Source organism: Notamacropus eugenii, chromosome 7, assembly GCF_028372415.1.
Source record: "Notamacropus eugenii isolate mMacEug1 chromosome 7, mMacEug1.pri_v2, whole genome shotgun sequence".
Taxonomy (NCBI): domain Eukaryota; kingdom Metazoa; phylum Chordata; class Mammalia; order Diprotodontia; family Macropodidae; genus Notamacropus; species Notamacropus eugenii.
In genome coordinates this window covers 30,518,828-30,534,183 of record NC_092878.1, presented here as the reverse complement: position 1 = coordinate 30,534,183, position 15,356 = coordinate 30,518,828, and the positions used below count along the sequence as shown (strand labels likewise).

General features: G+C 38.0%; 1 protein-coding gene across 5 annotated transcripts in view; it reads right to left on the bottom strand.

The window, feature by feature from the left end:
- Positions 1–1,527: 1,527 nt before the first annotated feature.
- Positions 1,528–15,356, bottom strand: part of LOC140513811 (zinc finger and SCAN domain-containing protein 29-like) — a 66,474-nt gene continuing 52,645 nt past the window's right edge. For 3 of the 5 annotated variants that reach the window (XR_011970361.1, XR_011970363.1, XR_011970362.1), the window contains one exon: positions 1,873–2,055. Coding sequence is in view for 2 of the 5 variants with exons in the window: in XM_072623813.1 (XP_072479914.1) it covers positions 1,897–2,055; positions 7,583–7,636 (213 nt within the window). In the remaining 3 variants the exon portion in view is untranslated. Of the gene's footprint in view, positions 2,056–7,582; positions 7,637–15,356 lie in introns of all 5 variants that reach the window. The other 2 variants (XM_072623813.1, XM_072623814.1) reach the window with 1 other exon arrangement.

Here is a 15,356-nt window from a genome sequence, read left to right as displayed (position 1 = left end):
GAGAAGGCCTACTGCCTCCTTCATTTTCATAATGTTTCTATCAATATATCCTAGGAGTATATTAGCCTTTGGGGCTGCTTTTTCAGCCTGTTAACTCACACTAAACTCCTAGTGCACTTAAAAACAAATTACTAGATCTATTTTACATGAATTATCCAACCATGGCTTTCCTGTCCTCTACCAGTGAAGAGTGTAGTATCATATGATCATAGAATTTAATGCTGAAGGGAACCTTAAAAGTAATTGTCTAATCCCTCATTTGATGAAACAGATGCAGACAGTTTATTTGCCCCAGTTTATAAAAATATTAGTTGACAAAAATGGAATTGGAACTCAGGTGTTCTCACACCAATATTTTTAGTCCAAGTATAGGATTTTTTATTGATCCCTCTTCGACTTAAATATATTAGATTTGTACTTTTCATTGAGACCTTTTGGGACTCTATTTGGATCCAATTGATACTTTTGTATTCCATCATCCCAGATATTAGCTGAATCCAATAAGTATGCCGCATTTGCCTTCATCCAAGTCTCATAAAAATGGTGACCTACACAGGATCAAGTGTAGGTCACTAGACCTACAGCATTCTACTAGAAACTTCCCTCCAAGTTAACATTGACCCATTAATTCCCATTTTTTCCAGTCTTATCATTTACCCACTTTCAAATCTACCTGAGTATAAAGCCCATATCACTATCTATTCCCCCCAAAAAATCATGATAAATTACATCAAAAGCCTTAATTCCAAATATTTTTTGCCTCTGACATTGGTTTACTAGCATATTAATCACGTTAAAAAATGGAATATGGTGAATCTGACATCACTTACTCTTGATAAACCAACATTGGTTCTTGGTGATCACTTCTCTTTCTTTTCTATGTTCTCATAAATATTCCTTTACTAGTGTGTGCAATAATTTTCCTGGAAATCAAACCCAAGAATTTCATTATTGAAAAAATTATCTCTCTCTTGCATATACTTCCACTGGAGAATTTTAAATCATTTAAATCATTCACTCTGTGTATCCTTTTTTCTGAACTCTTTGTATTCAGCTCTCATAAAATAGAGTATAACTCATACTGCATTGCATTTTCTCTTATCTTTTCTACCATGAACTTTGAAGCTGAAGGATTTTACTTTATCATCAGCCTTCCTATTTGGTCAAAACTGATGAGAAGGCCAACTCCCATTTTATAGATGATGAATCAGGGAACAGGTCTACCTTGAATGAAATACATACAGAAGTGTTGCCATAAGCTCACCAAGTTACTTTCATCTCTAATGTGTTTGTGCAAATCAGTTTGTAAACTTCTGATGTTTAAACTGAAGGCAAGTTGCACATCTCTTCAGCCATCTGGGCAAGGGGAAACCTTTGCAGCTTGGTATATGAAGTCAATGAACAGCCAAGATACAGATCAAGTGAGTCTACTTACCAAGTGTATTTTTAAAGATCCTTATAAACATGGTCATCTCTAGACCGTCTTACTTATAAAGACAGAGTCAAGTGGAAAGCATCAGCTACTCATCATGAGTAAAATAATATTTATTGGGGTATAACAATGCCCAAGGGCTTGGTGAACTAAACAATCAAAATCACAGTAATAGGTATCAAACTAGAGCCCCAAATACCATTTAAACTACAACGAAAGAGTAAATTTTATGGTCTTGCTTTTTATGACTGAAGACATATACACTAGCTATCAAAATCACTTTAATTTTCAAGCTCACTCCAGGCCTGAAACAAAATAACCCAAAAGCTCCTATTACCGTAATTTAACAGAAAGCAGAGCCATCTTTTCTTTATCTATGACAACACGATGTCATAAATACAGCTGCTTTTCATCCATAATTACATAAACAATAAACATGCTGCCATTCACTAGGGTTTTAATAGTCAATACACGTAAGCAATATTGTGATCTAATGGGCTGCATCTGTTTTCTTTAACCTTCTTCATTTTACTCATCATCCTTGTCCTCGTCAGAAAAATGAGGCACAGACTTCTTTGCCACCACGTTGTCCAGTCCCTGCCTTGCAGATAGGGGTTCACATTCTGAAAAATACATAGTTTAGTGATGTAAAAAAGGATCAGTTATGCATAACACAGGAAAACACATGGAAGCAATGTATTATGATATGCCCTATAAACTGGACCACTTTGTGATGGGCATTACTGAAGGATTCTATTGAGTGAAATATTATTTCAGGGTGCTAACTAGAATTTATGCTTCTAACTTAAACCTGTAGGATAGCTAACAACCAACCTCCCTCCCTCCCTCGCCATAATCTGGCATGCTTTATCCGTGCAAATATGAGTGCTTGAGTGAATAAGCCTTCCAATAACCTAGCTATTGATCCTTATATACAGGAAAATTCTCATGCTATGTTCCTGTGGGTGGTTTTAATTTTTTTTGGTTTATCAAATACTTTACTAGAAAAAAAATAGCTCTGTGAGACTATTAAATGAATGTTCTTCTGAGTCTAACTCCAGGTATGGATAGCAAGAAAAGTGGTCTGAGCCTCCAATCCATGATGCCAGTAAGCCTGTGAGATGCTGGTATGAACTGAAAAAGGTGACCTCATGGGAATGGTGGGAGAGCGGCTGTTCAGCCTGGGCTGAGGTAGAATTCTCCTGACTCAATTTCCCCGCTGACACCTGGCCGACTTTAAGCCTGACTGAATGCAAGTTGGCAATCCACTCCTACCTGGAACTGACATGAAGTTGGGGAGATATTGGTTCCCTGAAATGTTCCTACTCTTAGTGGCAATTTCCTAGAGTCAAAAGGTTTGTGAGTTTAATAGCAGATCTATTCAATTATAGATTGTTGGTAGGAAAACATCCGAGGTTAAGTCTAAAATTAAGCTATTAGGCTTAGGACTTTAGACCAACAACAATAAGTTAGGGTCCTTTCATTCTTAATAATACTGTGGAGACAATTAGGTCAAGAGCTTGTGAAGTTAGCAACTTAAATATTATTTGTGTCTCAGTTGGTTAATGTTTTAAAAAAATTCTTTTGTGATCTATATTGTAAATGCTTTAAAAAGAAGCATCACCTCACCAAAAGTTGGAATTGTTTTATGTGATATGAACTGTTAAAAATGAAAAATAAAATAAAATTTAAAAAATAGCTCTGAAGATTTATAAGCTCACCAGAAGTGAAACTGAAATTCAAAAGCTATTGAAAAGACTTTTTTCATTGCATAAGTGATTTTTTTTCTATTCAAGTACTAAACAGTAGTGAAGTAGAGAGGCATTGTGGGAGTCTCTAGTACTCACACATATCCAGCTGGTCGAATTAAAAAGCTATACACTTTGGGAAAAGCCTGTATATCCAGTGCTGGCCTCTACAGTGTGTAACAAACACTCTTCCCTCTGGTGGCATGTGGAATGAGTCAAAAGTTTGTCCATTGCTGCTCCAACTCACATCTATTTTGTAGCATTTGGAGTTGGAGCAAGCAATTGGAGCCTTGCAGGATAGTCTTTAGCAGGAAGTAAAATTGTTGCAAAAGCTTTTGAAGATATTTGTTTATTGAAGAGCCTTTCCAATGACCCAACAAAAATAAGAAAGGGACTTCGGGATTTTATGATTCCAGAATGATTAGTAATTCAGTTACATGTGAAACAGACTCACTGAGGCAACATTTTGCAGGGGCTTTGTGTCCAGATGGGGCTCCTTGTGGGTCAAAAAACCACATTTCCATTCTCAAAGCTTCATCTGGAGGTGCTATGCTCCCTTAGAGCACTTAACTAAGCATGCTCCCCTGAATACTAGATTGGGGGATCAGTTTTTGCATCTGACAGCTAAATGACTCAATCGTGGGAAGGTTTTCAAGCTCTCCTGCTAACACTGTATCCTTTCTTATTGGGGCTCTACTTCAAAGCAAGTTAAGAAACAGGCTCAGAAGTGAAACCATCCAACCTGGTTGAAATTTGTGGAAATTCCTGTGTGAAGGGTGATATGGGTTTTTTTTTTTAAGTCATTTTCTGGGAAATCTTCTTGCTAGGTGAATTTAAATACTTTTTAGACTAAATAAAGGGGAGTTCTCCAATATTAATTGAATATGTGTAAAGACTGAACAGTGAGTAAGACATTTAAGGGTTGACTGAAAAGTGTTTTACAAGTGAAAATCTGAATGTTTGGTTGGCTTTGGATGATCACATAAAGTCTCATCTAAACCATATGCAGCAATTTGGACTAAGATGGAAGTTTAGGGAGATTACCACTGGCAATGGGTTTTTATGTGACATTTGAATGTTTCACCATCTACCCAGACCCAGGAAGTGCCATATTGAGGGGCAAGGGAGGGAAAGGTGGTGAAGGCTGGAAACAGGAAAAATAACAGGAAGGGAAAGAAAAAGAAAAGAGAATTTATTTGAATGTTTTTTAAACCACCCAAATAGTTCCACTGCAATTCAGTACCTCCATTTGTGAGAATTTTTCAGTTCCCTATTAAAACTAGCTTTTATGACCCAGCAAATAGACTAGCAGACATAGGCTGGGAAAGCAGTATCACACTGTAAGAGACAGCATACCACAACGGGTAGTAGCACACAGAGGATTCGAAATGGGGAAGAGCAGGATTCACCAGCTATGTGACCACAAGCAAGTGACTTAATCTCTCACTTTCCTCATCTATATAATGGGGATAATAATAACATCTCCTTCACAGGTCTGCTATGAGGCTCACATAAGATAATGTAGGGAAAGCACTTGGTAAAACCTAGGAGTGCTCTATAAATGTCAACTTTTTTATTATTTTTATGATGTGTGAGCACTGCCACTCTCTCAGATATGCCTCTGTAATAGCTGCTCAGTCTCCCTGGGATTCAACTTTTTTACCTGTAAAATGAGAATAATAGCTTGTTTCCCTCCAAGACTCACAGGGTTAGCATGAAAGAAGAGATGTGAAAAAAAAAATACTAAAAGTAACTAGCATTTATGTAGCACTTTGAGGTTGCAAAGTGCTGTATATCTTATCTCATTTCAATCTCACAAGAACCCTGTGAGGTAGGAACTATTTGCTATCCCTATTTTACAAGCAAGGAAACTGAGGTGAGGCAACATGCATTTATCAAGCACCTATTATGTGCCGAGAACTTTGGCTGACACTGATTAAGTGACTTTCCCAGGGTCCCATAGCTACTAAGTACCTGAGGCAGGGTTTAAATTTGCCTCACTCTTACTCTCTGGAAACCATAATTGGTCACTATAATTCTTTGAAAACACAAAAGCACTGAAATTCAAAAATATAAATTTTAAATTTGGGGATAGACAGGCAATTGATGGATAATCCTTAATAGTCTGTTCTAACTTAGAAGAACAATCAGTCCATAATTCTGTTTATTATCTAGCACCTTTCTTCTAAAGAAATAAAGGCACTTTCATATCATATTGTCACTGAGCCAAGAAGTAAGGTGGGACAAGAATTTAAGCCAATTCACAATTAAAAGGATTGAGACACAGGGAAGTTTGATTCAGCCTAGATCATGCGGTTTATATAGTTAATGGAGCCAGATCTAGCACTCAGGTCTTCATTTTCTTTTCTTTGTCTTTCTTTTGTCTGGAACAAAAATAAGAATTGGATCTCTGCTCTTGATTTTTTTTTTGTCTGGAAAGCCACAACCTATGCTAAGCTTCTTTGGGAGAAGTGTTGCTTTTAAACTAGTCCAGAATTTCTTCTTTCTGAATCATGAACTTAATGAGATGGTTAAGGTCTCTCAATCAAACTGTGAAGTCCATCTGAATACTGATTATAGGGAAGGCAACTTCTGTTACTCAAGAGGATTGAGACCCAATACTTCTGGCTTGAGGACATGATCTTTGTATGCTCCAGGAGAACAGACAGTACTTGATACCACTGGGTCACATTGACATTCCTGGACATAAATTCTAGGCCTTTTCCATGTGAAGGAAGTTGAGGCTAAAATATAAAGCCTGGCCAAAGTTCCAAAATTTTGGTATCTAGGTTCCCTAAGGATAAGACCTAAGTAGTTACCCACTGACATTCCCTAAGGAAGGACAGAGGGATGGTGGAATAGGGAGTGGACAAAAACTAAGGCTCTTTGCTGAATTTACTGCAGATGTTATTTATGCACCTTGAAGAATAGAGGAAATGGAAATCATGGGCTACTTCTTGGTCAATCTCCATATAATGGCCATTTACTAGCATACTTATAAGGATGTAGGGACCTAGAACTCTGCATGTTCCTCCACGGTCACTACTCCCTCAGGCCCTTTTCCTCCTCCAACTATAAGATTGCAAATGGCAATTCTCAAGTGGCAAAGACTCCTAAACCGGGTAATTTAACTCTGCCAAATAAGGTATTTTTCTATCCTTTCGATAACCTTATGAGTCTCTCTTATAAATCCTGCTTTGGGTATATCTGTTCTTTCTCAGACTGAGGCAGAAGCTTGGAGCTTTGTGACATGGAGCTATAGGGATAAATGATGTTTCTGGACAGCCTATATAACTCTAAGGCCAGAAAAAGGAAAACTCATCAGCAGTAAGGAAATAGATTGGAGAATATTATTCAGAACAATTTGCAACTATTATCGTCTAATTCCCTAATCTCTGATAGGGCCAAACTATTTGTTTTTGTTTTTTCTGTGTTAACAGTCTTCATGTGAAAAGCTTGTGCTGTTGTCCTTGGTTTGTTTTTTTTTAAAATTCAACACAAAATAGGTGTTGACTTGGTAACAGCCATATTTTCATCAGATTGGAAGGAGTAAGAGATAAAACTGTAAACTCTAAGGGTGGAGTGTTGGTGGGATAGCAAGGCTTCATATGTTCAACTTGTGAGCGTCAGTGCTTAAAAACAATTCATTAAAAGCTCAAGTCCATTCAGTTCCCTTCAAGAAAATGTCGTAATAGTCAAAGAACACCGTAAACAGTTGAGTCCGTGTTGGATGACTAGGGTGAGGAGATAGTGTTGAAATCTCCAAACAGATACATGTGACATGTGGCAAACGAACATAGCTAAGTTAGAAAATTTGGCATAATCTGGCCAGGAAAAGGACAAGAATATGTCTAGGCAAACTGTATAAGGAAATGGCTGAATTTAGCTTCTCTAACAAAATGCTTCTATAAATTATTGTTTGAACCATGGAATTTAGCCCTTGACTTTATTGTATCACTTAGTAAGTGTTTCATATATGTAAGCTGTCTCCTCAACCAGGCTGCATGCAAGCTTAGTACATGGAGACATACAGAAAAACAAATAGTTGGGCCCTAACAAAGGTTTGTGGGCAGAGCTCATTTTAGTGGCTTCTCTGGGATCTCCCACAGTACCTAGCACAAAATTAGGAACAGAGTAAGCACTTAATGAGTTTTCAAAGAATTGAAACTATAGTAGCTATGAGTTTTTAATACTGTAGTCCAAAGTCTCAGCAGCCTATCAGAGAGCTGGGGATGTAGTTTCAAAGCAAGGTCCCTCTTTATGCTGGACCACTCTCCTAATTTTTCATAAATGCTTATGATGAGACTCTAAAGTTGCTTCAGAACAACCTGAGGTCTCAGCATTTGTCAACAACCCTCTTCAGATAACATAACATAGAAAAATAGTCAAGACTGTAAGTTACCCTCCTTCTCTGTCTCTGTCCACCTTTCATCTTTTCGAAAAGAAGCTTCTTGTTCTAGAGAGGGGGAAGGGAGGAGAGAAGAAACAAATGTAGCAGTATGGATCAAATTTGGTGAATGTCTATTTTAAAAGCAATACTCTGTGTTTCCTGTGGACATTTGCATACACATATTTTGGAAACAGAACTAGATGAAAAGAATGTCGTGTCAGAAAGATAAACCACAAGAGAAAAGTTAGTGGTTTTTCAGCTTTTAATAAAGTCCTTTGGAGTGCCCAGGGGCCCACTAGTGTCATCAACAATCACATAAAGAGGAAAATACATTTTAAAATACAAGCACTAGAAACCAATCTAGCACAGATCTAGTACCGCCCCATGAAATGGCTATGGTAGAAACCAGCCATCGAGGGGGCAAGGACGGGGAGAGGAGGAGAATGGTATCTCACTCCCTTTTAACAAACTGCATAAACTAAATGCTCCAGGGGTGTAGTGTTTGATTATTTGTAACAATTCTCCAAGTAAATAAATTCAACATCATGGCTTCTGCAACCAATCCATCTGTAGTTTTAAGTTAGTGCCCCCAGTAAAGATGCTAAGAAAACCATTTGGTCCATAACATTTTTAATAGAGTGAACCTTTTAAAAACTGCCAAAAAAAAACTTCTTGGCAGAAAGGAAAGCTATGTTGAGAGGAAAAAAGCTCTGTTACCACAGTTTGTATAAGTGTTTCCACATACTGCTATATTTCAAACACACAGTGGAGTCAACTAAGCTCAAGAATATAGGACACATGCTCAACAGATTTTTCTCTCGATTATGATTATAGAAGACAGAAAACTTAACCTGTGAGTGGGACGGGAGAAGGAGAATGGGGGTGTTTGTGCTGGTTGTTGTTTGGGTTAGTTTGGTTTTTTAATGAAGGGAAAATCAAGTATAAATGAGGTGATTGATCTTACTCTAAATAAGCTTCCTTAACTGTGATAAAGGAAGTGCAGCATAAAGTTTTGATGAAGTACCAACTTATTCCTTTTGAGTTGTTTGAGTACAACAATTTTTTTTTAGAAAATCATAGATGTGGAGACAAAAATGACAAGTGCCAAGAATGAGCTTTGTATTTTTCATGTTCATTAAAATCTCCCTGATTCACAATCCATATCTCTTGCCCAACCTCAACTATGCATGAAGGCTGTGCCAGGGAAGGAAAGTCAAAGAGCCCCTCCATCTGCCAAAGAGGGACGTTTCTGGCTGCAATCACACTTGTCGGCTTTCTTGGGGAACAGCTCAATTTAATACTTGAAGAGAGAAAAGGCAGACATGTAGGTTGTTCCATCTAGGAAAAAGTCTATCACACTCTGGGTCTTTACTTTTGCTGCCTGAAGGTTATCTTTTCCATGGATGTATGTTATTCCCAATTCCCAGAGTGGCACTAGTGTTAACACCACCAGGCAGAATGCCACCTCAACATGAGCATTTTTATTCCTCATTACTCAAAGCAGAGTGGGACTTGTTTGGTCTGTGGCACAATATTAAATTCATTGATCATGAGTGGGTGTGGAACCAACTTGATAGCTGATACAGCAAGATGGGGTACCAATCAAATTTGCTGAATAAATGGAATGGGATGGAAGGAATGGAATGAAATGAAATGGAGCAGGAAAAGATTTATTAGAACAGAAAGGGATTGGATGGAGTGGAATAGGGCTTAACTAAACTCTAATATCATAGAATATGATAAAGTAAAACATATTTTGGTTTTTCTCTTCAGCAGCATTTCCTGAAACTACCTTGTTCCATGAAATTTTTATTACCAAAAACGACAGTCCCTGCTTTGACACTTGTGACCTTGGGCAAGTCATTTAACCTTGGTTTTCTTATCTGTAAGGTAAGGGAGTAGGATCAGATAACCTCTGATGTCCCTCCAAACTCAACAGCTATGGTCCTACCATTCTGATCTTCTATAATTCACTTTGCCTGTTAGTTCTTTCCCAAATATCACTCTCTCATTCATCCCAGGTCATCAGGATATGTTCAGGCTCTGCTTCCATTCTAAGCTTCAAGAGAAACTAAGGTGGACCTAGGCAACCCTTACTTTGAGTGTTTTGTAGGCAATGGAACGGTCAGAGATAGATTGAACAGACAGACAAGAGAAAATGAAAGCTAATAAACAATCCACCTCTCCAGGAGCCAAAGTCCCTCAGGTTAAGCCAGGCTGCTTTCAATGGAGGTGGCAGGTTCCAGACTCTAACAGAGGCTTCCTATCCATCACTGAAGAGCTTAGACATCTAGTGTGCTTCAGCAGAGGTGAATGTGCACAGATGACAAAGAACCCACTTTAGGGGATACTTAACTAGAGCAGGGGTTCTAAACCAAGTTCTTAATTTGTTTATGTCATGGATTCCTTTGTCATTCTGGTGAAACTTTCTCAGAAGAATGTCTTAAATGCAAGAGACACATAGGGTTAAAAAAGGAAAGTGATTATACTGAAACACAGTTATCCAAACTATTTTTAAAATTCAGGGATTCTCAGATTTCAAACCCCTCTACGAGAGGGAATCTCCATCAGCCATGTAATTATGGGATGCTGGAACAGGCAAAAGGCAGTAAGTTTATTTCCACTGAGAGCAAATACCACAGGACATCATGGTGTCTTGCAGTCACTCTCTTAGCTGCCATATAATGTATTTTTCAGTAAGTGAGCCTTCTAGTTCTGGAAGATTTTCCTTAGGAACACCTTCCTCTAACAGTTCAGAGCACTGCTGTCAAAAGGCATTTAGTTAAATTCTAAACTGAAATGTTAAACCTTCAACATCATCACAAATGATCATTCGGTCTTGACTTGATCAAACATGATCAACTGAGGGATGAGTGATTCAATCTCAAGCTTGGTACCACCTTGCAAAGAGCTACTTTCCCAGGATTAATGATCTGCTAGATTTATCAAATGGAATTGTACACAGTGTGGAGAAACCAAGTGCAGACAGGGTCATGGCAAGGGTATGTCCATTACCAAGAGTTAGGTACAATGGCACGAAAGTCTTAGGTTGGGAGCAACTAAATCCTGGTAGTTTTAAATACTGACTGTATAAATTGAGAGACTAGGGGTTGAGAGACTAGGTTTGGGGGGAAGTCACCCAGCCATTCCATGAACTCAGAAATAACTAAACATAGCTGTAGGTAAGGGAGTAATGGCCATTTGGAGAAGTTAAACCAAAGACAGTGCAGTGACTTTATTGGTAACTTATGTTTGCAGCACCACACAAAGGAGACTGTCCCTATCCAACTCATCTATTGTGTTCACCCAGTTGAGTTTGCTTTGTTTACTGAAAACGTTCTAGAGTCATCCAAGGTGCTGATCAAGAATACTGATGCATGCTTAGAAAGGGGAAACACTTGTCTTCCTAGGTCAGAAACTTTTTTCCTGAGAGAGTAACATTGAAGTTCAAGGATACAGAGGGGAAGAAGAGTGAAATTTGCAGGGACCAGTCATTGAGTTCAGGTGTAAGTTACTTAGCATCAGAGTGTATTGGGTGTTCATTTCTTGCAAAACAACTCTTCCCTCTTGTAGGCATGACCACCTCCCAGGAGATATTAGTGAAGCACAAGTAATGAAAAGACATAGGAATGCATTCAGGTTTTAAAGTTCTTTGGTCAATATTTATTGGATGCTTACTATATATTGAACACTGTGGAAAACTACAAAGGAGAATGAATAGTCTGTGCCTTTAATCTAATGGAAGGGACAAGACAGACATTCATGTTTAACTTAGAGATTCAGTGGAGAGTAGTGGACTTAAAAGCAAGCAAGGACCTAAGTTCCAGTCCTGATTTTACACTTACTGATTGGGCATTGACTATTGGCAAAGCACTTAATTTCTCTGAAATTTGGTCTCCTAATCTGTTTTAATGCCTGCCATACTTTCAGAGGGTTGTCATGTGACTCAAATGACATAATATATGCAGTGTTTTGCACATTCTAAACAACTATATAAATAATAATCTTTAATAAAGAACTAAAAATAGTAAGTTATTATAGAAATAATCACAATGTACATATTGGACTTATGATTTCAATTGGTATGAAGAAGTATCAGTGTGGAAACTCCTTCCACTGATTTAACTCATCTCTAACACAGCTGTCTGAGAGAGTTGCCGAGCTCACTGATTGATTGATATGTTAATGGTGTGTGTGTGTGTGTGTGTGGAAAGAGAGAGAGAGAAAGAGACAGAGAGAGAGAGATAATGAGAATATGTAGATATGTAGGTTTCAATCATACCTCTGAGACATAAGCAAGTCAATTAATGTATGTGTAGTGTGTGTTGTGTATATATACGTGTGTGTGTGTGTGTATGTGTGTATGTATATGTAATATACATTTATATCATTGTCCTTAGTAGGACTGCACAAGAAACAAGAAATTATGCTTTCTTGAGAACTCTAAATCTGTGAAAATACTGACTGGAGATGGTGGGACCCTACTAAAAAAAACATCACACATACTTGTGAATTTCAAGCAAATTAACTCTTAGTACCTACCAGTTACTAATAAGGCAATAAACTAAGGAAAGCTAAGTTTAAACAAATGATCACAGTTGATAAGAAACTTCTAAACATGACCTAAAGTAGTGGATTTACTAATAGTTCTTCCCTCTTATAGGGAATCCAAGTTCTAGTCTTTGGCTCTGATACATACATAGAAAACAAGTGACAGAAACAGATATACTACACATATGTGCTAATTATTCAAGGATGTGAACTACAGGCTGGGTGGTTATTAGAATGACTGAAGATAATCTATAAAGGCTTTCTGAAAAAGATGAGCCAAATCTAGAAAGAAGGAAAGATGATGTCTTCCATCTCTCCTACTTCCCTACACCCACTAAACTTATTCTCTGCCTTGACTTAGTACTTCCTGCTCCCACCCAGATCATTGGTTCCCTTCTAACTGTTCTAGATTCGCTCTCAACTTCCCAAGGTCAACTACTTCAGTATTGCCCTCTAAAGCACTTGGACTCCTTCCTCCAAACTCAATGGGCCATTGCCTAATCTTTTCCATCCCCAGCCTCTGTTCTTTTCTACTCCTATTCCTGGACCACACAGAAAATGTAAAACTAAGTGAAACCAAACCTTTAAAGAGTAAAGAAACGACTTCCACTTTGATCCAGCCCTTGGTTCTGCTAAGTAATCTTTTTTTATCCCTCTCATATCTCCCTTATATACTCCCCAGTGCCAAGTGAAGACCTATTTTTTTCTTAAGCTACCAATTCTTCTTCCCCACCCTCCATCTCCTTTATTCAATTTTCTTTTCCATTTTCTGTCTTGTTAATTCCTTTGTCAATGTCTTTCCTTTCCTCCCCTTATTTCTATTTCCATTGCCATCACCTTAGACCCTGCTCATTGTATACCTATGATGGCATAGGGCTTTTCTGAAGCTATCCTGGAAGAAAGGGAAGGATTAAAGATGGCGTAGGACCACCACTACCATAGCAGATTGGGGAGATGATCATTTCACCTTTGAGCTTCAATATTCAGATGTGTAAAACAGGTTCTGCCTCACACTGACGGTGGAGCTTCCCATTAGATTGTGAGTTCTTTGAGCATATGCGCAGATAGGAGAAATTATAGTAAAATATTGCAAAAAAATTTTTTAATTACAAAAAAAATTCTTGTATCAATTGACACACCAAGAAAGACATAATCACTGTCTTCAAGAACTTGGACTATCATAAAAAAAGGAAATAAACTTTTTCTGCTTGAACTTAGGTAGCAAAGTTTAGAATTATCGAGACAGATTTTGACTGCATATAAAAGAGCTGTCCACAAATAGAAGAAATGTCCTTGGAAGATTGTATGTTCTTGGTCAAGAGACATCTTCAAGTGAAGCTTTGAAATTCGCATATTGGGAGTGCTATAGAGTAGGTTCTTGGACACAAGACTAAATGTGTCATAGTCAATGATTTATGAGGTCTCTTCCAACTGAGATTCTGTGGTTTGTCTATGATTTTAAAATTGCCTCCTAGCTGACATTAGCTGCCAGACTGATCTTAATAAAGAGCACTTGTATTATATCAGTCTCTTCTTCAAGAGCCTACAATGTTTCTTTGTTTTTCTTTCACATCAAGTCTAAATTCCTAGAATACTGGATTTGGAGTCAGAACCCCTGGTTTCAAATTCCACCTCTGTCATTTGTTAAGTGGGTAACCTTAGGCAAGTCACTTCACATCTCTGGGCTGCAGTTTCCTCATCTGAAAAATTAGGGGATCCAGACTAGATGACTTTAAGATGTATTACAGTTCCAAATAGATATTTCTATGATGCTTTTTAAAGATCTTCCATAATTTAATCCCGACCTACCAATCCAAATTTATTTCCCACCTCTCCCAAATATAAATGCTCCATTTTAATTAAGCTAATTACCCTGATTATACTCTTTCCTTTCTGAATTCTCTCCTACCACTTTTTTCCAAATCCTACCTATACTCAAGACACAGCTCACATCCAAGCTAAAGAAGCATTGTAGTATAGTAGAAAGAGCTCTGGACTTGGGAATCACAAGGCATTGGACCATAAAATCCATGGATTTAGAGCTAGAAGAGAATTTAAGAGGCCATTTAGTCCAACTCCCTCCTTTTACAGATGAGGAAATTGAAGTTCAAAGTTAAATGACTCACCCAAAGTCACACAGGTAGTAAGTAGCAGAGTTCAGTTTTGAACACAAGTCCTCATGGAATGCTGACTGAGGGGAACAGTAGGACAATTAAGGAAGGAGAGAATGAAAAATGCATTTATTAAACATCTAATATGTGCCAGGCACTGTGCTAGGTACTTTATAAACAGCTCATTTGAGCTTACAAGAATCCTGGGAGGTAGGTGCTATTGTTAAATCCATTTTACAGCTGAGGAAACTGAGGCTGGCAGAAGTTAAGTGGCTTGTTCAGAGTCACATAGCTAATAAATGTGCAAGATCACATTTGAATTCAGGTCTTCCATACTCCAGCTCTAGCACTTTATCCACTGCACCATCTAGCTGCCTAAGTTGTAACAAAAGTAGGTGATATGAAATAATTCAGGAAAGGTAGGTTGACTCAAGATTTTAAAGGGCTTTAAATGCTAGGATGAGGAGTTTATAATTCATCTTATAGTCAATGCAGTGTCACCAAGGATTTTGGAGCAGAATTGGCATTGAGGGAAAGGTGTACCTGTGTCTGCAGAAAATTGTTTTTCCCGCTGTGTGAAGAATGAATTGAAGAGAGGTGAGGATGAAATCAATGTTAGGACCAGTTAGGATGCTAATATAATAGTCCAGCTAAGAGATGCTAAGGGTCTGAACTAAGGTAGTGGCTATTTGAGTAAAGAGAAGGAGAAGGATATGAGAGATGATGTAGAGGGAATATTGACAAGTTTGGTGACTGATAAGATTGGTGAAAGACAAGAATAAGTCTAAGATGACACCTGGGTGACTTGGGGAATGACAATGTCCTCAACAGAAACAGAGAAGTTTGGAAACAGGTCAAGAACAAGGATCAAAATGATCAATTCTGTTTTGGAAATCCCGAGTTTGAGATGCCATTAGGAAAGCTAGGTGACATCAAGCAGGCAGCTATCAGGGTCAGAGTGGAATTTAGGCATTAGGGTTAGATACATAAATTTCATTAAGAAACCATCAGCATAAGGCTGATAATTGAAGCAACCAAGAGGAGTAGATGCAATCACTCTCCAGAGTCCTACAATGATGGCAGATAGGGTCCACCTAGTCTCTAATAGAGAGAATGGCAAATGT